This window comes from Silene latifolia, chromosome 5 (genome assembly GCF_048544455.1).
Source record: "Silene latifolia isolate original U9 population chromosome 5, ASM4854445v1, whole genome shotgun sequence".
Classification (NCBI taxonomy): domain Eukaryota; kingdom Viridiplantae; phylum Streptophyta; class Magnoliopsida; order Caryophyllales; family Caryophyllaceae; genus Silene; species Silene latifolia.
Window position 1 is genome coordinate 24,296,384 of NC_133530.1, and position 24,529 is coordinate 24,320,912.

The 24,529-nt window shown below is 39.0% G+C and overlaps 3 protein-coding genes across 3 annotated transcripts; all 3 read left to right on the forward strand.

Moving 5' to 3' along the window:
* The first annotated feature begins 4,176 nt into the window (after positions 1-4,176).
* Positions 4,177-5,354, forward strand: LOC141655078 (putative F-box protein At1g58310). Its single transcript, XM_074462177.1, has 5 exons — positions 4,177-4,189; positions 4,299-4,365; positions 4,491-4,767; positions 4,842-4,988; positions 5,067-5,354. Exons 1-5 carry the CDS (start codon positions 4,177-4,179, stop codon positions 5,352-5,354), a joined length of 792 nt encoding a protein of 263 aa, XP_074318278.1.
* Positions 5,355-11,048: 5,694 nt separating this feature from the next.
* LOC141655079 (uncharacterized) lies at positions 11,049-12,868 on the forward strand. The gene is made up of 2 exons (XM_074462178.1): positions 11,049-11,240; positions 12,185-12,868. Exons 1-2 carry the CDS (start codon positions 11,049-11,051, stop codon positions 12,866-12,868), a joined length of 876 nt encoding a protein of 291 aa, XP_074318279.1.
* A 9,242-nt stretch (positions 12,869-22,110) lies between these two features.
* Positions 22,111-22,929, forward strand: LOC141655080 (uncharacterized). The gene has a single exon (XM_074462179.1). It carries the CDS (start codon positions 22,111-22,113, stop codon positions 22,927-22,929), a length of 819 nt encoding a protein of 272 aa, XP_074318280.1.
* The last annotated feature ends 1,600 nt before the right edge of the window (positions 22,930-24,529 follow it).

Sequence of the window (24,529 nt, forward strand, 5' to 3'; positions counted from 1 at the left end):
ATAATAATAATAATAATAATAATAATAGTAATAATAATAATAATAATAATAATAATAATAATAATAATAATAATAATAATAATAATAATAATAATAATAATAATAATAATAATAATAATAATAATAATAATAATAATAATAATAATAATAATAATAATAATAATAATAATAATAATAATAATAATAATAATAATAATAATAATAATAATAATAAAGCAAACCTTTCACAGTCCATTTCTCCTCACACCATATTTATATCTATATTAGACTTCATAATACTGAGAAAAATTTGTAAATCTAATTAAAAGACAAGCCAAACTATCTACCATAATCTATATGTCATATTTAATTACAAACGATAATATCTTAAACCACTCTTGTATAAAGTAGATTTTGTAAAAAAAAAAAATTATAATTATTAGTAATCAAACAAATCTTATACACATCATTTCTCCTTACTCCTTATTTATGTTTATATTAAATTTCATAATAATGAAAAAAATGATGCTAAAAACCCAAAAGTCATGAACCTTGATTCATATTTATACTTATATTAAATTTGATAATAATGAAAAAAATCTATAAATCTAATTAAAAGGCAAGCCAAACTATCTACCATAATTTATGTCATATTTAATTACAAACGATAATATCTTAAACCACTCTTGTATAAAGTAGATTTTGTAAAAAAAAAAAAAAAAAAAAAAAAATTATTGGTAATCATTCCATTTCTCATTACTCCTTATTTATGTTTATATTAAATTTCATAATAATGAAAAAAATAATGGTCAAAACTCAAAAGTCATGAATCTTGATTCATATTTATACTTATATTAAATTTGATAATAATGAAAAAATGATACTCAAAAGTCATAAACGCATCCTCAATTGTTTATATATTTTTGTTGGAAAGCAAAATTTATAAACTAAAATTGTTCTCATCCCTATTGTTAGTAGAACTAAATGTACACTAATCTTATTATGATTCTATTCCAATTAAGGTAAATGTATTAAAGTTTTGGATTATTAACTAATTTATTTCTTTATTAGTGCAAGTTCCATTGGTATGAACTATGAAGTTTTGATCACATTTTTCAACTTCATCGTATGTATTTGTTTTGTTCTCATTTAGGGTCTACCAAGATTTGCGGTGTTGACCTATTCAAAGGTTAACATACTTTTCTTTCTCCATTTAAGAGGAAATTTAAGTTAATAACGATAATATTGTATAAAACAAATTCCACTGTTTTGTTGGTTAATTCGCACTAATTACTGAGTTACTTCTTTATAGGGACGATTCATCGGAGAAACAAGACTATATGGAGAAGTAAAATATTAGGATTGCTTAAAGAACTATATATTAAAAACTAAGGGGGCGTTTGGTACGGGAAAGGATAAGGGAATGAAATCAAGAAAGGGTAAGAAGGGGAAAGGTATGGGTTCACCCCTAATATCCTTTATTGTTTGGTTGGATATTAAAGAGAAAGGGAATCGTCACCATTAAAACTAACTCCACCACCTGCCACCGCCATCACGCACCACCTATCACCACTACCCACACCGAGACCACCAACAGTAGCGTCGCCGATGGCCCACCGTCGTTTTCTCACCGACAACCACCTCGTTGTTCCCCTATCCCTTGTCGGACACCAAAACCCAAAGCCTCACAAACAATTAAAAATAAGCCACCACCCACGAAACTCCTCCCTCACCCTAATAAACACAAGATCTGGTGTTGGGGAAGAGAGGTTACCGGCGAGGGAGGGAGTTTTGGTGGGGTGGGAAAGTTATTGAATGTGTTGGTGTGATGTTTAGTGGTTGGGGATGTGGGTCCGAATGGAAAACAAGGGTGGCGTGGTGCGCCGGTGAGTGGGCCGGAATGAGGGACCGCCGGCGTCGCCGATGGTGGTTGCGTTGGTGGAAGTGGTTGACGGTGGGTGTTGGTGGAAGTGGTTGACGGTTGGTGTTGGTAGCAGTGGTGGAAGGGAGTAGAAGAGAAAGGGGGTTATGGGGTTACCGGGGGGGTGGAGGGGTATGGGTGAGTATGGTTTTGGGGGTAAGGGAGGGTATGAGTTACCCTTTGATTGTGTCAAACAAACAACAACAAATGGAATCGTCCCATTTGATTCTCTTTCCTTTTCCTAAAGCCCCCGAACCAAACGCCCCCTAAGTGTGGTATTTGTTGATTTTTTTCATCATTTTACCTTTGAAAAAATAGCACTCTTTAATTTATCAACTTTGATCTTTATGTTAACATGTCAATACCCGTATTTTTAGTACACGATTTATCATGAATTATTCATGAGGTAATCTTACTATGTGATTTGATATTTCGCGAAAGTGGTAAATAACCCCCTTAAGTTTACTTCAACGTGAGATTAAACTCCTTAAGTTTGATTTGGAGTAAACGACCCCCTTAACTTTGCTTTAAAGTGAAATCAAACCCCTTCTATTTTTCCGGCCAAAATCTCACCGTATTTTTCAATTTTTCACCAATTTCTCATATCGGTGTACTTATTAGGTATAAATTTAACTCTTATTACTTTATACATGTAGATGTACCGTAATATTTATAGCGTCTTAAAAAACACATGATCATACTCTTGATATTAACAATCAAAATGCCGACTAAAATGCGTGAATGAAGAATAATTATGAATTCCAGTAATTGCGCACATTCAATAGTCGGTACAACATATTTTTCCCTACCAACATCCTTGAATGATGCTAAGAATAACACCTGCATCTTGAACAATTTAATTTGTAATTTTGTAGGGGAAGACCAATTTGGCAAACCATGGATTTGATCTTAGATTACTGGGCAAACAACTCGACAGTTTTTGAGGATCATCATCACCGCCCTTACTTGATGACAGGAGCACACAAATGAAAAAGTAAACGTATCTGAGAGAAATTTATACCTAATACGTACACCGTTATGAGAAATTGGTGAGAATCTGAAAAATCCGGTGAGATTTTGACCGGAAAAATAAAAGGGGCTTGATTTCACTTTATAGCAAAGTTAAGGGGTTATTTACTCGAAATCAAACTTAAGGGGTTTAATCTCACGTATAAGTAAACTTAAAGAGTTGTTTACCACTTTCGCGTTTGATATTTTATAAAGTCTCAATTACTAGAAACACTAAAAACATGACACTAAAAACAAAATATCCCGTGAAATTTACGGGTCACAAAACTAGTTCACTAATTAAAAGGTTCAAATTGAAATCTTATCTATATTAATACAAAAGACAATACTCAATCCTCAGCGCGCCACGTCATTACTGTAGTTTTTTTTTTTTGAATTCATGTTATGGTGGGACCCGTGAGTGTGCAATGTATTTATTTTTTCAGATTTCCGTTTTTTCAAACATGCGATAAATTCCGTCTTACAACAAATTCTATGAAATAATATTATGAAAAAATTCTATGAATTATTATTATGAAATAATTTTATACATTCCGTGTAAATAAAATTAATACTCCCTCCATTTTTGTATATATGACGTTTTACATTTACGAGGTAAATCTTTGACTTTAATATTTACAAAAATATATTTGTTCAAAAAATATAAAAATAGTACCATTAAATTCCTTACGAAAAACTCTTTCATATGAGTATACATATCATAATATTTAGTCTTATATTTTAATAGATATTGAAGAGAGAAGGAAGTGTCTCGAAATGTGAAAAAGTCATATATAAAAAAACAGAGGGAGTAACATATACGCAGAATGAATTACAAATGCGACTAAATGAAATTGAATTACATAATTTTTAAAACAAAATTACATAATAATAAAATTACATAATTTCAAGAAAGAATAACATTTATATACGGGATCGAATATAAAACGCAAATGAATTACATACATATGTTAAAGTATATTATATTAGATTATATTTCTTTTATCCGGATGTAAAAATTTTTATGTATGCAATTTTTATTTACAAGAGTAGATTACGTTGTTTCCTTATAAACCAGTGTATGTGAACACGTGTTTGTAACAAATTTAAACATAAATTATGTAGATCCTAGATTTAGACCAACTAGATAAGTACAATAGAAATGCAAAAAAAATATACACCCAAAAACATTAATACTGACCCAAATATATACCCGTGCAATTTTGCGCCGTGCAATTTTGCACGGGTTTAAAACTAGTGTGGGAAACATGTCAGGACAAAGTATTGGATTTGTGTTGCCTTATTGTTGCGTAACCATCACTGAACTCGAGTTATCGTCGAATTGGGTGTCCCTTTTATTCTGCAACTTCCTGATTTGCCTTGTCGTCAGAATATAAAGGTTCTGAAGTTGGATTGCAACTGTTTCCTGCGTGTTCCGGAATTGGTAACATTTCCATGTTTGAAAGTGCTGTTTTTCAAACAAGTGCAATTCCCGGAAAATAGCCTCAATAGGATTTTGTCGTATTGCCCATTGCTCGAGGAATTGGTGATAATCGGATGTGATTGGAAATTCTTTACTTAGAAAGTTGACCCTTGATGCCGGAATAGGTGAAGTTCTTGACCAACTTGAGTATTCTTCGGTTCATTTTAATCTACCGCGCTTGGTTTATCTGAAGTATAGCGAAAGCTTACCAAAGCAGTATGTTATCAGCAACCTAAATTCTGTGGTTCATGCTCATTTTGAGGTTGGTTACGACGAAAATGAATTAGACGAACGAGAACTTTGCAAACCTATGCTTGATGTTATCAAAGGTGTCACAAACTGCGAGATCTTGTTCTTATCCGGTCTTAGCTTGCAGGTAATTAGCGAAATCATACTGTAAAATTAGCTTTGGCATTGCTTGAATTTGACTGATCCTTTCTTCTTTTGTAGGCTCTTACAACCGGTGACTTTGCGTTGCCCGTTTTCAAGAATTTAACTCGATTAAAGCTTGGACAACGATACATTGCTGACTGGAACAGTCTGCTGTTGAACTTCCTTAATAACTCGCCTCGTTTAGAGTCTCTCACACTGATGCAGGTTAGTCTATATCATTCTGTGTCAGCAGTTCGTATAGATTATTTCGCTAAGTTTCCGTTCTTGGATGGATGTTTGTAGAGGAATTATGGAAGGAGGACTGATGATGATGAACTAGACGACGACTGCTTGCTTGGTGATCAGCCAGTTCCTTCTTGTGTTTCGTCATGCTTGAAGGTCATCAATGTCAAGAATTTCAGCTGTTTGAGAGGGCAGACCGACAGGGTCGTGTATTCCCTAGAGAAGGCTAACGCTTTGGAGCAGATGATTATTCATTGCCGACAGAGGAACAGCGAAAGGGAGGATGAAATACTGAAGTTTCCGAAAGCCTCTAAAATTTGCTCAATTTCATTCAAGGACAGAAAGTGACTCGACACAAACGTCTCGATTGTTGGAATTGCGAGTTGTGTAAGTTGTTGCAATGTTTTGTCACAAAATTGGTGATTAAACATTGCAACAACTTTCTACAATGGCACATACCTTTTTTTGGAATCCTAATACTTTTGTAATATCAAACTGTTTTATAAGTTCAGCTGTATGATGTTCTCGTACTTGATTACCAAATAGATTGCTATTACCGGGTAGTTTGTTAAGTTTCGACTAAAACATTCAACTTGTGAATCATTTACTAGCTACAACTCGGGTTTCTGTCCTTGCTTTCTGAACGTAAGAAAATATTGTGATCTAGGTTGTTGAAAAAGCAAGGATGAAAACCCGAGTTGTAGATTTCTGATTTAGACTGTCTCGTCTGATTTTGAATACGTTCTAGTCTTGTTGTTTTTTTCCGCAAGTGATTTTATTTAGAGGAGAAGACGGTGTACATACCAAGAGGTAATTAACAGTGAAAGACCATACACATTACATACATGAAATTAAAACAGAAAACAACCATATTCGGATACAAGACTCGAGTCTTATTATTATTACAACTTTATTGTTTCATACATATATGAACGAGAGTTTAGCCAAGGTTGGTGTGTAGGCACAGAAAATTTATTAATGTGCCGAATAAATATAATAAATTAATTATTTTGAGTTAATACCAAATTTTAACTTAATTTAATTATTTTGTCCCGATTAAATGAAATATGGGTCGATTCGGATTACCAAGGAGTTATTCGGATCATTAAACTCAGAAAGAATCAAATTTGGGTCAAGGTTGCTAATAAACCCACAAATGGGCCTGTGACCATCAAAGTCCAATAAGGGGAATTGAAACTCTATAAATAGAGCTCTTCTCATTCATTCAAAGGGTTGGAAATTCATAATTGCAAAGGAGCTACAGAGAACAAGGTACAAATTCCTACAAATCCTCTCTGTTAAAATCATTGCAAGCAGTCAACAAGCACATCAAATCGTGCCGCCTGCGTTGAAGATTCAATCACAAGTTCAAACCTTCAAGAGAGATTCAAGTCATCGCGACCCTCTCAAGAAATCAAATTTACATCGCGCGTAGAGCAATTAAATTTGTCTACACGCGCACCTCTCACGTGTACCCCGTACACGTACCCCTTCTGACAAAGATATTAGAATCGGAGGATACATTAGAGATTGTACACGTACTTTTGATATTTATTAACAAAATATAATTGTTTCCTTGTTTTGTATTTCATTATCGCAATACAAAATTTGTCAACATTACAAATTTTGGTGAACCCGACGTGAAAATCTCTACCTCTCATCTCTCTACTTTTTATTCAAGTCTACCAAAACAAGAAGATGTCTACTAAGCAAAGCATCTCCTCCAGTCCATCCAAGAAGACTTACGCAGATATCCTGCAGGATACCCCCATTGCCGCTACCTCCCGCTCTACGCATCGGTTTAGCATCTCCACAAGAGGAATGGCGAAGAAGGCCGCATCAATGCTGCCGCCGCGCCTACGCTCCGCACACGTCCCAACTAGGCCGCGCAAGTTCTCTCGTCGCCTCCATAGCCGCCGCTCGCCGCGCTCCCGGCCGCCTCTTCTCCTTCACGCGAGGAGACTAGAAGTATTAAGGTTGACAAGAAGGCTTCTCCATGCAAACCCAAAGCGTTGCCAAAGAAGAAAGAAACCTCAACTCCTAACGTTGCTTCAGTCATGGTGATAAGTGGCGATACTCTTGAGGATCGAATGCAGAAAATGAATGAACTCCTTGAGAAGATGATGAAGGAGAATGAAGAAAAGAACAAAAAAATTGATGAGCTCCAAAAAGAGGTGGTGGCACTCCGTGACAGGAAGGCCGAGAGCGAGCATGGTGACACCGATAGGGATGTTGATAGCGATGGAGAAGTTGGCGAAGATAGGGAAAAGCCAAAGAATGAGATCAAGAACTTCACTTCAGAAGTCTGCAGAGTTAATAGCCAAGACGATCAAGTGTCGCTTGGATGATAGCTCGACAAGTAGTGGACGCTACATCAAGCCTTACACTAAGAGGATTGACATCTGCGCATGCCATCCGGCTATCAGCCTCCAAAATTTCAACAGTTCGACGGGAAGGGGAACCCAAAGCAACACATCGCCCACTTCGTCGAGACATGCAACAATGCTGGAACAGAAGGTGATCGTTTGGTGAAGCAGTTCGTTCGTTCGCTCAAAGGGATCGCATTCGACGGTACACGATCCGGACTCGAGTCAATTGACAAACCGGGGTCACATGGAAGATGAATTCCTCAACAGATTCTACAAAGACACCGGACGTGTCGTCAAAGATGAGCGAATTGACAAAGACAACTCAATGGCAAGATGAGCCTGTCGTCGATTACATCAACAGTGGCGTGCGCCGAGTCCGAATGTAAAGATCGCTTAAGTGAAGCGTCAGCAGTTGAAATGTGCGTCAACGGGATGAAATGGGACATTCTTTACATCCTGAAAGGGATCATGCCAAAGAGCTTCCAAGACCTGGCTACCCGCGCCCATGACATGGAGATCACAATCAAAGAACATGGTAGTGCTCGACCAAGTTCTTCTAAGGTGCCAAGTGAAAAGAAGGAGTTCAAGAAAACTGATAAGAACTCCAAATCGTCGACAAAGGAAACAATGGTCGTCGAAACCAGCAGTGCACCTGTCAAAATCTCGTCAAAGCCTAAGTATGAAAAGAAGAAAGAGTCATTCTCTTACAACTACCAACGAGACAAGCCTACATTGAAAGAGTTGCAGGCTAAGAAATACCCATTCCCGATTCTCGACTTGTCCGGAATGCTTGATGACCTCTTAGAAAAGAAGGTTATACAATTGCCGAGTCCAAGCGGCCGAGCAAGCAAACAAGACAAACGATCCCACCATCGTTATCACAGTCAGTGAGTCATCCTATTGAAAAGTGTATAACACTCAAGGAGAAGATCATGCAGCTCTCCAAGGAAGGGAAGATCATTCTTGACTTGGAGGACACAGTAACCACAAATCAAACTACTGTAGTCCTGGAACAACTTGACGAGCCAATTATACGGCAAGGACAATGTGTGTATATGTTGCAGTTCGGAAGTTTTGAGCCTGTGGCATTACAGATCCAAGGGTCATTGTCGTCGCTACCTCCAATGTCATTGGAAGAAAAACTACCTCCTCAGAATAAGAATGAGGAAAAGAAGCATGAAGATGACGATGAAGGTTGGACTTTGGTTACACGCAAGAAGTCAAAGAAACAAACAAGACAGATAGCGCAACCTGTTCACCGTCGAGGAAAACAATCAAAGAAGACTAAACCTCGTAAGACGAAGGGAAAGAAAAAGCCCAAAACAGTGATCAAACCACATGTCTTGCCTATCGATGTACTTGAGCAAGAACCACCGAGTCCCGTCACCTTAAAAGAATTCTTCCCACAAGACTTCTTAAACAAGGTTACTGCGTGCACCATCTCAGCTACTAAAGGTGGCGACGATGAAAAGAAGAATGAGGAAAGGGGCCTAGATGATGCGGTATCACCACAACAGTCTCATTCTGAAAAAGAGAACGAAATAGTGGTTGCTCTCGATGCCCTTCCTACAAACATGGGGTGGAAACAAATCTTTCATCTACCTAAAGAGAAGCGTAAGCTGATAATTCAAGGACTTGAGAAGCCAGAATTGTACGCAGGCAAGATGAAGGAAAAATGCGAGCCTCCCGAGCAATCAATCGGATGTGTCTCCCGCAATGCAGCTTTGAGTTTCTCAGATGAGGATTTACTTCTTGGATCCAAGCCTCACAACAGCCACTTTATGTGTCGGGGTACATCCGGGGCAAAGGTCAAGCGCATCTTAATAGATGGAGGCTCAGGAGTCAATCTCATGCCAAAAGCAACCATGAACGAATTAGGGATCACGATGGACGAACTCTCCAGTAGTCGAACAATGATTCATGGTTTCAACTTGAATGGGGAGCGCGCGGTGGGCATGATCCGTGTGAACCTTACTATGGGTGATCTTTCTTCCGACACGTTGTTCCATGTCATGGATGGCAAGACATCGTTCAAACTATTGCTGGGACGACCTTGGAAGCACGAGAATGGAGTTGTCGCCTCAACCCTCCATCAATGCTTGAAATATTATCGTGGTGGCGAAAGGAAAATAGACGGAGACGCCAAACCTTTCTCTAAGGTCGACTCTTTCTTCGCTGATGCAAAATTCTTTGAAGAGAATGGTACTTCCAAAGTGAGTTCATGCCAACCACCATCTCTTCAACAGAAAAGGAGGGAAGGGAAAAGAACATCATCAAAGAAGATGAAGTCAAAGTCCTGCTAAAGAAAATTATGTTAAGAAAGATGTAGACAAGGTCAACAAAACAGGCTACTCTGTTGCGTCACCTAAGAAGCAAGAGACGCCGCGAAAAACTACACCACCGATTACGATACATCCCAAAATCTCGCCGCAAAGATGGAGAGAGTCCTTTTGCAGAGTGTCTAACACCAAAGATAGAGCCTAAGGATAAAAAATCAAGTCCGGTGTTCAAGCAGAATGGGTGGCCAAAGTCGTTACACCTCTACCAAGTTCATCTCAAATGAAGATTGTGAGACCTCCTCTCGAATGGTTTCGTCTGTTCATCCAAATCAATCATCAAGTGAGGAAAATAAGGGGATATTTGATTCCAATGCTTACAAGCTACTTGCCAAGGCTGGATATGACTTTACAAATCCGACTCCTCTCGGCAAAGTTATAGAAGTTGAGCCGTACGGTCTTAACAAAGCGCAACATGAAGTGTTCAAGCAAGATGGGAACTTCATGGTGACCAGGGCCGGGCTCGGATATGAGTCTCCTGCGCCTGTGAAGATTGGTGCTCGTAGAAAAGGGGCTACTGCATCTTCTCAGCACATCACAGTAGAAGAGGTCGAAGAAAATGAAGAAGGAGAGGAAAAGATGCATCCATCTTCGCTTCGATCGAATAAGTCCACCTGCAGAGAAGTGTCGTCCTTCTATATTTACAAGGTTAGGGAGACCAAATTCTTCAACCAAACACATTTCTGTCTTTGCTAGGCTTGGCAATCAAGGAGAAAGTAAGGTCAAAGTGTCAACACCTTCGTTGCGCATAAACAAAAAGGGCGCAATACATGAACGCTTGGGTGGTCCATCAAAAACAGTCTTCAGTCGACTAGGGGCTCTCAAGAGGAATAGTGGTGAGGGTCGTCCTCTCTCAACTTTTGCAACACAAAATGAAGAAGAAGTAAGAGTAAGCGATGATTTGAGAAGCGCAATACCATCTCGCATGAAGCGTATGCAAGTAGTGGATATCATCCAGCATGAGCCACTCAAAGCAAGGAGGCGCATACTAGTTCTCACAGGCCAGTCAAAAAATGTTGAGCCTATTCCTTCCTCTTCACGTCCCTCTGATGTAAAGAAGCCAGGAGATTTAGAAGTTACAACGTCGTCATATCATATCACAGTAGAAGAGATACCTGACGAGAATGAAGAAGTTGAGGCCGATGAGGCCCCTGAAACACTTGAAGACGGGGGGCAATCGACTGTGGATGAACTCAAGGAACTCAATTTGGGAACTACTGAAGATCCTCGCCCATTTATGTCGTGCTTTGTGCTTGACTAAGGAAGAAGAAGAAGAAGAGGAGTACTACAAGTTGTTGGTCGAGTACAAAGATGTCTTCGCTTGGAGCTATAAGGAGATGCCTGGACTCAGCCCAAAAATTGCAGTTCATCGTCTAGCAATCAAGAAAGGCACCAATCCCAAAAAGCAACCTCAACGTCGTTTCAGGCCGGAGCTTGTACCTGAAATTGAAAAGGAAGTCAATAAACTCATCGAAGCGTGTTTCATTCGAGAAGTCAAATATTCTACTTGGATAGCAAACATTGTCCCAGTCAGAAAGAAGAATGGACAACTGCGCATATGTGTCGACTTCAGAGACCTTAATGATGCATGCCCAAAAGATGACTTCCCTTTGCCAGTTACAGAGTTGATGATTGACGCAACCACTGGTCATGAAGCCCTCTCATTCATGGATTGTACTGCTGGTTACAATCAAATACATATGGCACCCGAAGATCAAGAAGCAACAGTTTTCGAACCCCAAAAGGGATCTTCGCTACACAAATATGCCGTTTGATTGAAGAATGCTGGCGCTACGTACCAACGCGCAATGCAAAAGATCTTTGATGACATGCTGCATAAAATAATAGAGTGTTATGTTGATGACGTGGTTGTCAAATCAAAGAAAAGAGAAGACCATATCAAAGACCTTCGAACCGTCTTTGAAAGACTTAGAAAATGTCAACTCAAGATGAATCCACTAAAGTGTGCGTTCGGTGTCACATCTGGGAAGTTCTTGGGGTTTGTGGTCAGGCATAGAGGCATTGAAATTGACCAAACAAAAATTAAAGCCATCAACGAAATGCCGGAACCAAAGACGTTAAAAGAGTTGCGCGGATTGCAAGGACGTTTGGCATACATCCGAAGGTTCATATCTAACCTAGCAGGACGTTGCCAACCATTCAGCCATCTCATGAAAAAGGATGCTCCATTCCAATGGGATGAAAAATGCAAAAATGCTTTTGATAGCATCAAGAAGTACTTGTCCAGTGCACCAGTCTTTGGGGCACCAATTCCAGAAAGCCACTTGTCCTCTACATCGCAGCACAGAACGCCACCGGGGGCAATGTGTGCTCAAGAAATTGAAGACCGTAAAGAGAGAGCACTCTATTACTTGAGTCGTACCTTGGTTGGAGCCGAGTTGAATTACTTGCCCATAGAGAAGATATGTCTTGCTTTGGTGTTCGCCATCCGTGGTTGAGACACTACATGCAGGCGCATACCATACACGTGGTCTCAAAAGCTGATCCAATCAAGTACATACTCTCAGGACCAGTCTTGTCCGGAAGACTTGCGAAATGGGCAATGTTACTTAAGCAGTATGACTTGGTGTTCGTGCCTCAAAAGGTTGTCAAAGGCCAAGCTATCGCCGACTTCTTTGCTGATCATCCAAAGATTACAGGAGAGGGGGAAATTTCAGATGACCTCCCAGGAGAAGAAATTTTCTATGTGGACGTCCTACCTCCATGGCAAATGTACTTTGACGGTGCTTTGCAAGGAAGGACGGAGTCGAGCCGAGTTGTATTCGTAACTCCACAAAATCATCTCATGCCATACTCCTTTACGCTCACTCAGTTGTGCTCAAATAATATGGCAGAATACCAAGCTCTCATACTCGGCCTCCAAATGGCGATCGAAATAGGTGTTAGAGATATGGACATCTACGGCGACTCAAGTCTGGTGGTCAACCAAGTCCTTGGTGAATATGAAGTAAAAAAGGAAGACTTGATTCCCTACCATCAACGGGCATTACAACTGTTGAATCAACTTGAGGACATCCATGTTGGTCATGTGCCAAGGAGTGCCAATAAGTTGGGTGACGCGCTTGCTAATCTTGCAACCACTTTGGCACTGGGGCAGAAGAGTCTATGCAAGTCCCAGTCTGCAATCGTTGGGTAGTATCATCGCTTGAAGAAGAGGAAAATGTAGACACAACCAACATGATATGCGTCTACACACGCTTGATGAAGATGATCGGCGTCAACCTATCATTGATTTTTGGACCACCAAAAACTACCCGATGATCCCAGACACAAGGTAGAAATACGTCGACGTGCTCCAAAGTTCATTCACTATAAAGGGACACTCTGCGACGTTCTTTCTCGGCCAATGGTTGAGGTGTCTAAGCAAGGACGAAGCTATCAAGCAATGCATGAAGCTCATTCTGGCATTTGTGGTGCTCATCAATCTGGGCCTAAACTTCATGATCGCGTAAAGAGAATGGGGTATTACTGGCCAACCATGGTGCAAGATTGTATGGACTTTGCGAAAAAATGTGAACCCCGTCGTTCTACGCAAACTTCATACACCAACCGCCGAGCCGTTGCATCCTCTCGTTTCTTCATGGCCCTTTGAAGCTTGGGGACTTGATGTTGTGGGACCTCTTACTCCAAAGGCCTCAAATGGACACGAGTATATCCTCGCCGCCACCGACTACTTCTCAAAATGGGCAGAAGCCATCACACTACGGGAAGTGAAGAAAGAAAATGTTGTGGACTTCATTAGAACCCAAATCATCTACAGATATGGTGTACCTCAACGTATCACAACTGACAATGGAAAACAATTTTTCAACCATCTGATGACAAGTCTGGGAGAAAAATTCAAGTTCAAACAATACAAGTCATCCATGTACAATGCCTCTCAAATGGTTTGGTCAAGCCTTTAATAAAACTCTTTGCAACTTGTTGAGAAAAGTAGTAGCAAAGTCAAAGCGAGATTGGCATGAAAGAATTGGTGAGGCGTTGTGGGCATATCGTACCACATACAAAACACCTACTCAGGCGACCCCGTACGCGTTGGTGTATGGAGTGGAGGCCGTGTTGCCTTTGGAGTTGCAGATCCCTTCCTTACGCATTGCTATTCAGGAGGGACTCACAGATGATGAGAATGACAAATTGCGATTAGCAGAGTTGGAAGCTCTCGATGAAAAGAAACTAGAGGCTCAACAAAAGCTCAAGTGCTATCAAGCAAGGTTGTCACGCGCATTCAACAAAAAGGTGCGCCTCGTTCTTTCCAAGTAGGAGACCTCGTCCTTGCAGATTTAAGACCAATCATCACCTCTCACAAGCCAGTTGGCAAGTTCACCTCTAAGTGGGATGGTCCATACGTGGTACAGGAGGTCTATACAAATGGTGCTTACAAAATCGTGGATGAAGACGGCGTTCGAGTAGGCCCAATCAATGGGAAGTTTTTGAAGCGTTACTATTCTTAAATCCCAACAGTGAAGGCTCCTAAGCAAGAGCGTAAACTGCAAGTCCAAGCTCCTAAGCAAGAGGTTAAACTGTATACAAAAAAAAAAAAAAAACAACAAAAAAAAAACAACAAAAAAAAAAAAAAAAAAAAATCTCCAAAAAAAAAAAAAAAAAAATATATACTCCTTTCTTCCTTTATGAACTACGTCGGCTTGATCTTGTGAGATACACTTTGTGCTTCACAAGTACGTAGGCAACTTGGGTGAATATGTAGCTCAAGTGCAGCCACACCTCCAAACAAAAAACAAAATCCCTCTCTTGAACTACGTTGGCTTGATCTTGCAAGTTGTTATCTTGGTAGCTTTGCGAGTACGTAGGCAGTTTGAGCAAACACTTTGTTCAAGTGCAGCCACACCCAAAAACCCAAAAAAAATTACAGCAAAATAATTACTCCTGGCCCGCAAGAGTTTAAACTGTGTACGGCTAAAATTACAGTCAATCATCAACCAAGGTTGTAAAAGCAAGGCCATGTTAATCAATGATGAGTTCCGCTTGAGCTGGGTCTTTACACTATTTGCTTCACGGTTAGCCTTGGATAGATCTTTAAAAAAGAGGGCCACATCGCATACAGGTGATGAAATGATGTAGCAATCTGGCACATAAAGGCTTGGAACTTCCTTACAATCGACGAGCGAGTTCATTGCATGGTAACTCCAAAGGGAACCCAAGATGACCCATCCATGAGTGACTCGTACTCTCTTGGAGTCGACGAGTCAGGTCCATTGCGAGTTGCATCCCTTCAAAAAAAAGAAAGGACAAATACAAGTAAATATAAAGAATATGTGGAAATCTTTTACAAGTCGGAGAGACATCAAATCAAGAAGCGTATTCATCCGGCATGCCTCAAGGGGAGAGCGTAATGAAATAATAGTCTTCATAAAGAGGTTCATTGCATGAGTCTTCAAAACTGTGTCGCGATGACCCGAATGGGTTCACCCTGACACAACTTGTCGCGATGACCCAAAAATGGGTTCACCCTAACAAGCAATAAGTCTTCAAAAGTGTGTCGCGATGACCCGAATGGGTTCACCCTGACAACTGGACTGGAGGCTGAAATATTGTCTGAAGTAATAAATCTTCCGCGGTGGATAAATAAGATTGAAGTGCGTGAAGAAAATATTGATAAATTGGAATTGGAATTGGCTGACGACACAGAATTTGTAAGCCCTGCATCATGAAAGTATGGACATACAAGCAAAGTAGGCATAATCTACTATTAATCAAATAATTTGTGTAAACAAAAAAAAAAGATGAGAGTACTACCTTTCAAAGGTGCCGAAAATGAGGAGATAAAGTAAGTAGACTCAAATCTGCATAGTCAAATAAGAAGAAAGGGACAAACGATCAGTGACAATTGACAAGTGTCCAAATTACACTTAAATGAAAGCTAGATAAAAAGGGAGGCAAAGGCTGCATGTCCGTATTCAAGGTGGGAAAAGAACAAAAAATGCCCCAAATCAATTTGTAATTCCAATTCCTTCAAAGCTCATCAAAAAGACTACGGAGTCGGAATTCATCTCGCTAATCACGCCGATGATCAACTCATTTTCGGTAATGGCAATTCAGGTGACGTTTCTCCAAAACAAAAGAAGGCGTGGGGTGTAGTAAACCGAAACGTAATTCAAGGCAAGCATACATGAAAGGGATGATGGACAAAAGACATATTCCCTCTTAACTTACCCGAGTCACGTTCGGAATAGTCCGAGGATGGTGAAATTTCACCTGCAAAACAAAGAAATTCGGAGTTAGCCTCGGGATTTCTCAGCAAAGTATGGGATAAGATATACCACAGTGCGAAGGCTGCAATTAGAGCTGCTTTGTTATATTAACATCACCAAGGAAAGCTTCACCTTCAAAACTTCAAATCAAAGACTATGTGATCAAGCTTAGAGAAAATATTTAATGGATTATGGGAAGTCATTAAGGCCAAAAGTCTATCTTCAATTTTATACGCATCAAAAGGAAATTTGCATTAAAGGAATAAGAAATTCATCAATTAGCAAATCACAATAGTATCCACTGAAGCTGAAGGCCAACCTTTCTATTTCACAAATGATGTGGATATTTATGAAGATGTCATCTACGTTACAGATTCAAGTGACGCATTGCGTAGAAAATTGGTTTTGAAATCGATGCTAAATTCCGAACTATTTTTTGTAATCCAAAGCATACAAATTCAAGAATGATAGGAAAGCAGGACAATCTATGGTAAAGCTTGGGCAAAGTTCTATGTTGTATTAGTGGAAAGCAAGCCAAATTTACAGAGGAAACCTAAGCGAGATTCGGGTTGATGCTAGTCAAACTCAAGCAGTAGTATGATTCGGATTCGGATTCTGATTCAAATTTGATTTGGTAAGGAAGAAGAAAAGCAATTAAAATTTACCTGTAATCAATCGGGTCTATCGCACAATGAAGATGAGTACAAGAGATCAAGGCGAGACGATGTTCGATAACGAGAGGCCTTCTCTGCACATGTAAAAAAAAAAAAGAAAAGCAAAGAAATTGAGCATAAGGCGTTATGTTTTGTAGAAATACAGAGGACATTGATAAACAAGGAAGCAAAGATGAAAGAGTCGACCTTAGAGAAAAGAAAATACCGTCAATTGGTGTTTAATGTTGTCAGTTGGAAGTATTTATAGGTTACGGGTGTCCTTGTCCTAGGCCAGTACAAAGATTTTCCAAAGACACTACTTTCCTAAATCACTAAAATAATCGGATAGAGTTTTGGTGTCATAAAATAAGTCAATTACTCAATTCGTATTTTTTCTGGAAAGTTAAACAATATGGTAAGTGCACAGATTTGATTAAAGAAAGATCAGAGATTGTCACCTGTTGACCCGTGTAGTTACACACTAGCGGATGACGCAAAGAAAAAAGGATTACCTCTTTAACAAGTTGGGGTGCCATCCACTTCGAAGTCAAGAAAAAAAAAAGTTCAAATGAGCTCTTTCTCATGACTGGTCATCCGCCAAGTCAGATAATGACAGGGTGACGTCAAAAATAAATAAATCAGAAGCTACTACCCTTACGACGAGTGTGGGTATGACTCGACTTCCAAGTCAGATACAAATTCATCCGCCAAGTTGGATAACGACAGGGTGACAAAAAAAATGGAACATTCTTGCGATAAGTTAGGGTGTTCCTTATCAATTTCCAAGTCAAATCAAGTCAAGTAGAGCTGTCTTCGCGACAAGTAAAGGCGCTCATCATCGACTTCCAAGTCAAAGCAAAATGTATCGAGACCCCGCCACGTCAAGACACCTGGAGGTGCACGTGACAAGGTCTCGAGGGGGCAATTTGTAGGCACAGAAAATTTATTAATGTGCCGAATAAATATAATAAATTAATTATTTTGAGTTAATACCAAATTTTAACTTAATTTAATTATTTTGTCCCGATTAAATGAAATATGGGTCGATTCGGATTACCAAGGAGTTATTCGGATCATTAAACTCAGAAAGAATCAAATTTGGGTCAAGGTTGCTAATAAACCCACAAATGGGCCTGTGACCATCAAAGTCCAATAAGGGGAATTGAAACTCTATAAATAGAGCTCTTCTCATTCATTCAAAGGGTTGGAAATTCATAATTGCAAAGGAGCTACAGAGAACAAGGTACAAATTCCTACAAATCCTCTCTGTTAAAATCATTGCAAGCAGTCAACAAGCACATCAAATCGTGCCGCCTGCGTTGAAGATTCAATCACAAGTTCAAACCTTCAAGAGAGATTCAAGTCATCGCGACCCTCTCAAGAAATCAAATTTACATCGCGCGTAGAGCAATTAAATTTGTCTACACGCGCACCTCTCACGTGTACCCCGTACACGTACCCCTTACAGCATATTAGAATCAGAGGATACATTAGAGATTGTACACGTACTTTTGATATTTATTAACAAAATATAATTGTTTCCTTGTTTTGTATTTCAGTTATCGCAATACAAAATTTGCTGTTACATGGTGATTTTAGCAGTTGAAATAGCAGAAGCAAGCGAGGCCGAAGCCGCTCCCATGGCAAGCGCCCCCAGAGGCGTGCTCTCTTGTGATGCATTGCAAGTCACATTTGTCCGAGTTTAGGCAGATGCCTTCCCATAGCCTACTCCGCCTTTGACATAGTTTCGCTTCCACTTCCATTCCTATTCAATAACACAGTGTATAAGAGACAGTGTCAAGATTTGAACCTTAATACGACAGCATATGATGAAAAACAAAGAAGTCGGAGGTCATACCTCGGTCTGAGAGAAGGAGAAAAACAACACAAAGTACAACAAAGATGCCAAATAAGTTGTTAAGCTTAGCCATGAATCACAAGTCTTTTTTCACTATGGTAATTGGTAAGTGAAGTGAATCGAAGTGAAGTGTCTATGGATAATTTTCGTCTTAAGCAAGACTTATTGTAGACCTGTATGTTAGTGAAGTGTGAAGTGTCCATGAACTTATACGTACGTACTTTGTGCTTATATATAGCATATTCCGTATATGATTGACATGGTTTTGCTGGTGTGAATAAATCTGGTCAAATGTTACATGCTAAGAAGAAACAAAACAGAATTCGCAAGTTTGGGCTCGTATTTATCTACATACTAGTTTTATATCCGTGCAAAAAATGCACGAGTCATATTAACAGGCATTATTATTATATATATGAACATATAATTGAGCGTGATTAAATGTTCAATATTGTGACAATATAAATAGTCCATATTTGAAGATTCGAATATTTGATAAATATTAGATTTGAATATTAGATAATATACAACCGTATTTTATTAGACTTATATTAAAGGTATTTGACATATTAGACTCGTTGCGTTGATGTAAATTGTGACATTTTAACTTATGTTTTAACATAAGTAATTAAAATAGAAATAAGAGATAAGAATAGAAATTGTGTTGAAAAGAGAGAAATTAAATAGAGTAAGAAAACATGGGGGGACCCACATGTAAAAACTTAACAGCTAATCAGAACTCAAGAAAAAACGCGGCTTTTATACTATGTAGATATGCGAGTATAAGAAATTCCAATCTCTAATAAAGGTTGGGAGAAATGTGCTCATTTTTATGATAAAATGTCATTATCTCGATCACAATTTGTGATCTGTTACAAGAGAGATTAACGGTATACCATTATTTGTCAAACCCTCAACAACTTACTATTTAGGGTTATTTCACGGGAATAATCCAAACTATTACCCATCTTCTCAAAATAATCTCAACTACATTTTAACTCAGAATAAACCCAACATTGAATACGTTATTCTCATAATAGACTCACTCAATTGTTGACCTAACCTATTGTTCAGGTTAGTGTCTATGTTGTCAATGACATGGCATGAGGTGGCGCTTATTTGGCATGACATGGCATTATTATTATTATCAATAATTGTAAATTATTATTGTAACCAAAAATAATAATTGTAAATTATCCCTGCCCACCCTCGTCTCTCACTCATCTACTGCCACCATCCTCTCTCGACCCCTTTACTGCCACCACTATCCCCTCATCGGACCACCACCATAACACTGCCATCAGAATCACCGATCGCCGACGACCTAACATACACCTTCCATTTTTAATTTCATCTTCATCTTTTCTTGTTTTCCAGAACCCGTTTCTCCATTTTTTTCCCCATCAATCTCACCTAGTTTTCTGAATTTTTGTTCTTTGTACATATCACATTATCGTGAATTAACATTGGATAGAGAGACATCATGGGCTAAGCATCAATTGTGGACATGAATTTCATCTTGGTAGGTGTGTTAGAGGTTGAGATTTTACTTTGTGTTGGGAGTAATTAATTTTGATACGGTTTGCATGTGTTTAGAGTTGATTATTTGGTGAATTTGTTGTATTGAATGGTGGTTTTAAGTGGGTGTTATGCTGATGGCTCCTCCGTACCCAGAAAAATCAAACACTAATCAGAAATTTGGGGCTTTTTTGTTTGATAAAGTCCCCAAATTATGGGATTGTCTCACTGAAATTTTGATGCCATCAATCCTTACAAAGAAATCAGTAGTGAATAGTTGAAGATTGTAATGGTTATTACTACAATAGCAAAAGTCATGACTGGTGTTGATTTTTGTTCGACATTCACCTGTTAGATTAGCAGAATCTAGGTACAATGGCAGAAATCCATGATTATTAGTGTTATTGGCAGCATCTAGATTTATTAACGTAGCTTTGCTGCAATTGTGCCTTTGCTTCCTGTTAGCACCGCCGACCATGATGGTGAGGTGGTGGTCACTGGTGATGAGAGCTTGGTGACTTGGTGTTGAGATCTGGCAGCAAAATGATGGTTGGGTTGGTGAATGGTGAAGGGAGAAGGAGATACGTAAATTTTATGTTTGGTCGAAATGACCTGTTAAACAAGTAGTCAGTCACCTAGACTATTTTGAGAATAAGGTATTCAATGTTCGGTTTATTATGAGTTAAAATGTAGTTGAGATTATTTTGAGAAGAAGGGTAATAGTTTGGATTATTCCCGTGAAATAACCCTACTTTTTAAATATAGTCGGATTTTGATACACGGTCACATGACCTTGTGAAGAGCTATTTTTCCCTTCTAAATGGCATATTTTTTGGACTTCATATTAATTTAGTTTAATAGTATAATATGAATTCAATAAATTCAGTTCAATTTAAATTCTCTTAGTATTTTATATTTCAATTTTGATTCAGTTTATATTTAAAAATATAAATTCAGTTCAATTCAATTGAACTGAGTCGTTTATCTACATGGGAGTATTAGAAATTTTCATCTCTAATAAAAGTTGTGACGCATAAAGATGACCATTTTTATGATAAAATATAATAATTATCTCGATCACAATTTGTGACTCGTCAGAAAAAATCAATTGTCCGAGTCGTTTAATCTGGAAGACTTGTCTCTTTGCTTTGAGAAAAAGGCAAGAGTGGACTCATTAGACTTCAAGACCGTGACACATGGACTATGCCTTTTTGCATGAGACTAATAACTGTGCATGCGTTTAAGGGTAAAATCGTACTATGAAAAATAGCGTTACTTGTTTAAGACCGATTTATTATAAAAATCATTTTTTCTTTTTTATTTGCAAGTATTATACTCACAAAGTAAAAAAAAAAAAAAAAAATTTGAAGTAAACCATAACGGTTTATCATATATTACTCACATCCTAAGTTTAAACCAAGCTTTGTTGGCCAAGTATGGGTGGAGATTAGTATCTGGTGACACATCTTTGTTTTGCAAGATCTTTCGTCAAAAATTGTTTGGAATAAACACGGTTAATAGTAGCAGTGTTCACATCAACGGAACTGGTGCGTCATGGGGTGTCCGTAGTATAATTTATGGACTTCAATTGGTCAAGGCGCATATGGGATGGAAGCCGGGACGCGACTCTACCTTGAACGTATGGTTAACCCGGTGGGTTGGGGGTGCATGCCCCGAACCAAGGGACTGCTGGGTTGGTATTAATGAAGTACACTTGGCTAACTTACAGGTATGCCATCTTTTATTGCCAAATGGGGATTGGAATGAACCCTATGTTCGGTCACTTTTTAAGGAGGAGTATTCGGACAGGATTCTGGCTATTCCTATTCGAAGCGTGCAGACGGTGGATAAGGTTTTCTGGCCTCCCACGAGGGGTGGGGATTACACGGTTAAGAGTGGGTACGAGCTGGCTTTTGAGGAATATATCGGTCGGAATGGCTCTCAGAAAGATAAAGTTAGGATGGGGGGAACGGGAGAAGATTTTCTACAGGAAGCAACTTTGGCATCTCCCAATCCCAAATGGATGGAAAATCCTTATCTGGAGGATTTTATCGAACACACTTCCAGTGGGACAAGAACTTAAAAAGAGAAACTGGAAGTGGGTGTCAATTGCGGCATGTGCGGGACGAATCAAGGACAAATGGAAACGGTTGAGCACATTTTTCGAGATTGTGTTACTGCAAGCAGGATTTGGGCTAGCTCGGATCTGGGTATAAGGGTTGAAAATGTCGGATCCCTCAGTATCAATGACTGGATTATTGATTGGGTTAGCTACCTAGCTAGAGAGGAAGGAGGAAAGAAGCAAATGATAATGTTCATGGCAGTTATGTGGGGTCTGTGGAATCTTCGAAATAGGGTTAAGTTTGATGGTATCCCTCTAAACTCGCAGGTCATATCCGGGTACTTTTTTAATTTGATTAGGGAAAAAGTTCACATCCTGGTTAATCATGATGATGGGGTAAGACTCACGAATGTTCCTAGAGGGGCAGGTGAAATGGCCATTGACAACACTCAATCCGCGATTAAGGATGGATTTCCTTTCCGGATGGTGGGTAACTCAGACCACTGTAACACCATTCGCGTTAAAGTGGATGCTAGTTGGAATCGGAATTGTGAGGCAGCTTTCGGATGGGTGGCTTATGATTGGACAGGCCGGGAACTGAAGCGTTGGCAAATGCGGACTAGAGCGGAATCAGCAATGCAAGCGGAAGCGTTGGGGGTGCGGGATGTTCTCTTTTGGGCTTCTTCGGGGAGGCACCTTCATGTGCAGATTTCGACGGATTGCTTACAGCTCATCTATGAACTTGCAGGGGTGGCCAAGGCGGATCATCTCATAGCAGATCTGTTGGAGGATATGCGGGATATTTCTAGCTTTTTTCATTGTTTGTCTTTTTCTTTTATTCCAAGACATCTTAATAGCTTAGCGAATGGCCTGGCTCGGCAGGCCATGAGAACGTAAAACTTTCCTTTACAGATGTCAAAAAAAAAAAAAAAAAAAATCCGCAAATGACAGAGATAAATCATCCATCCAAAATCTCCTACCTATGGACCACGGCGTAAGATGAGCTACTAAAAGTGACAGAATAATTGTGGACTTCTTATAAAATTATTTTTACTACCAAATATTTTTAGTGAACTGGATATTTAAAATTAGGCAATCATTATAAACATCGGCTGTCACATGTTGGAATAAAATGCAAGCATCGCGTTGTTGAACTAAAATGCAAGATTTAACTTCATATGCTTTGTTTATCATGGATCAGACCAAACCCAAAATATTTAGTCTGATTCGGTCTTTAGACCTAATTGAACCGAAAATTATGATTTGTTACTAATAATCATGCACTAATTAAATTTAGTTTCGTTAAATCAAACATAATAAATAATCAAACTATAATCTGATTTAAATAATTGCTAATATTGAGTTTGTATTGTCTAATTAGTAAACTCTTTCGAAAATCTTAAACACAACTCTTAAGAAACCATCTAATTCGGTCTTTGCAATCCAAACATAGAATAACCAGTCTTGAATCGACTTCTCATAACTAGAGAGTACTCAAAAATCCCACCGCCTAAAAAAATCCCCAAAAATCCCAATAAAATCCCCAATAAATCCCAAAGCCGCCTTACCACCGCCTCTAACACCGCTTCGCCTCTCTCGCCGGTGATCTCATCGATCTATTTAGGTTGCCGGCGAGAGCCCTTCTCCCTCCTCAGTCAATCGTTTTTGCACTTTCGTCATATCCTTTCAATCTTATCACTCAAATCGTCAGAAAAGAGGGGAATGACAAAGACAAGAGCATAGCCTTTGATCGAACTAAACAAGAACGACATCAACTGTGAAGCTGCTTTTGTGATCAGCAGGTTTCCTTCTTGTTTCTTTCAATATAGTTTTTCCATCCTATTCGGTTTTTGCTCTTTGGTCTTAAGTTCGTTCTTGTGTTTGATCTGAATTCCGTCTTGCGTTTCTCCTCTTTGGTGGTGCGTAAAGTTTGGCTTCTCCTGGGATTTAGGATCGTCAGGCTGCTTTGTTTTGTTGTTTGTATAATCCTGCCTTTAATTTTTGCTTTCTAAGATGGACTATCATTTCCTTCTTCTTAATTTATGTGATTTGGTGGTTGTGGTGGATGATGGTGTCGACGATGATGACCTTTCTAAGTTGGTTATGGAATTGGGGTTTCCTTCTATCTCCAATGTTCATCTTGTCAAAGATAGGGGTAACTCTCTTTTCAGGGAAGGGAATTTCGTCTTGGCTGCTCGTCACTATACTCAAGCGCTTAAGCTCTTATGTTTCCTAGGCCTTCCACCCGCGCATGACCAGCCTGTAGCCACTTCCCTCTGCCTCTCCCTTGTCCTTAATTTAGCAGGTTGTGAGTTAAAGTTGTCTCAGTATAATCGGGCTGTTTGTTACAGCACTTTCGTCTTATCTTTTGATCCGAGTAACGTTAAAGCCTTATTTCGTAGAGGCTTGTCTTTTAAGCATTTGAATCTTCTCAACGAGGCTCTTGATGACTTTGAACTTGCCGTGAAATTTGATCCGCTTAACAAAGATGTTAATC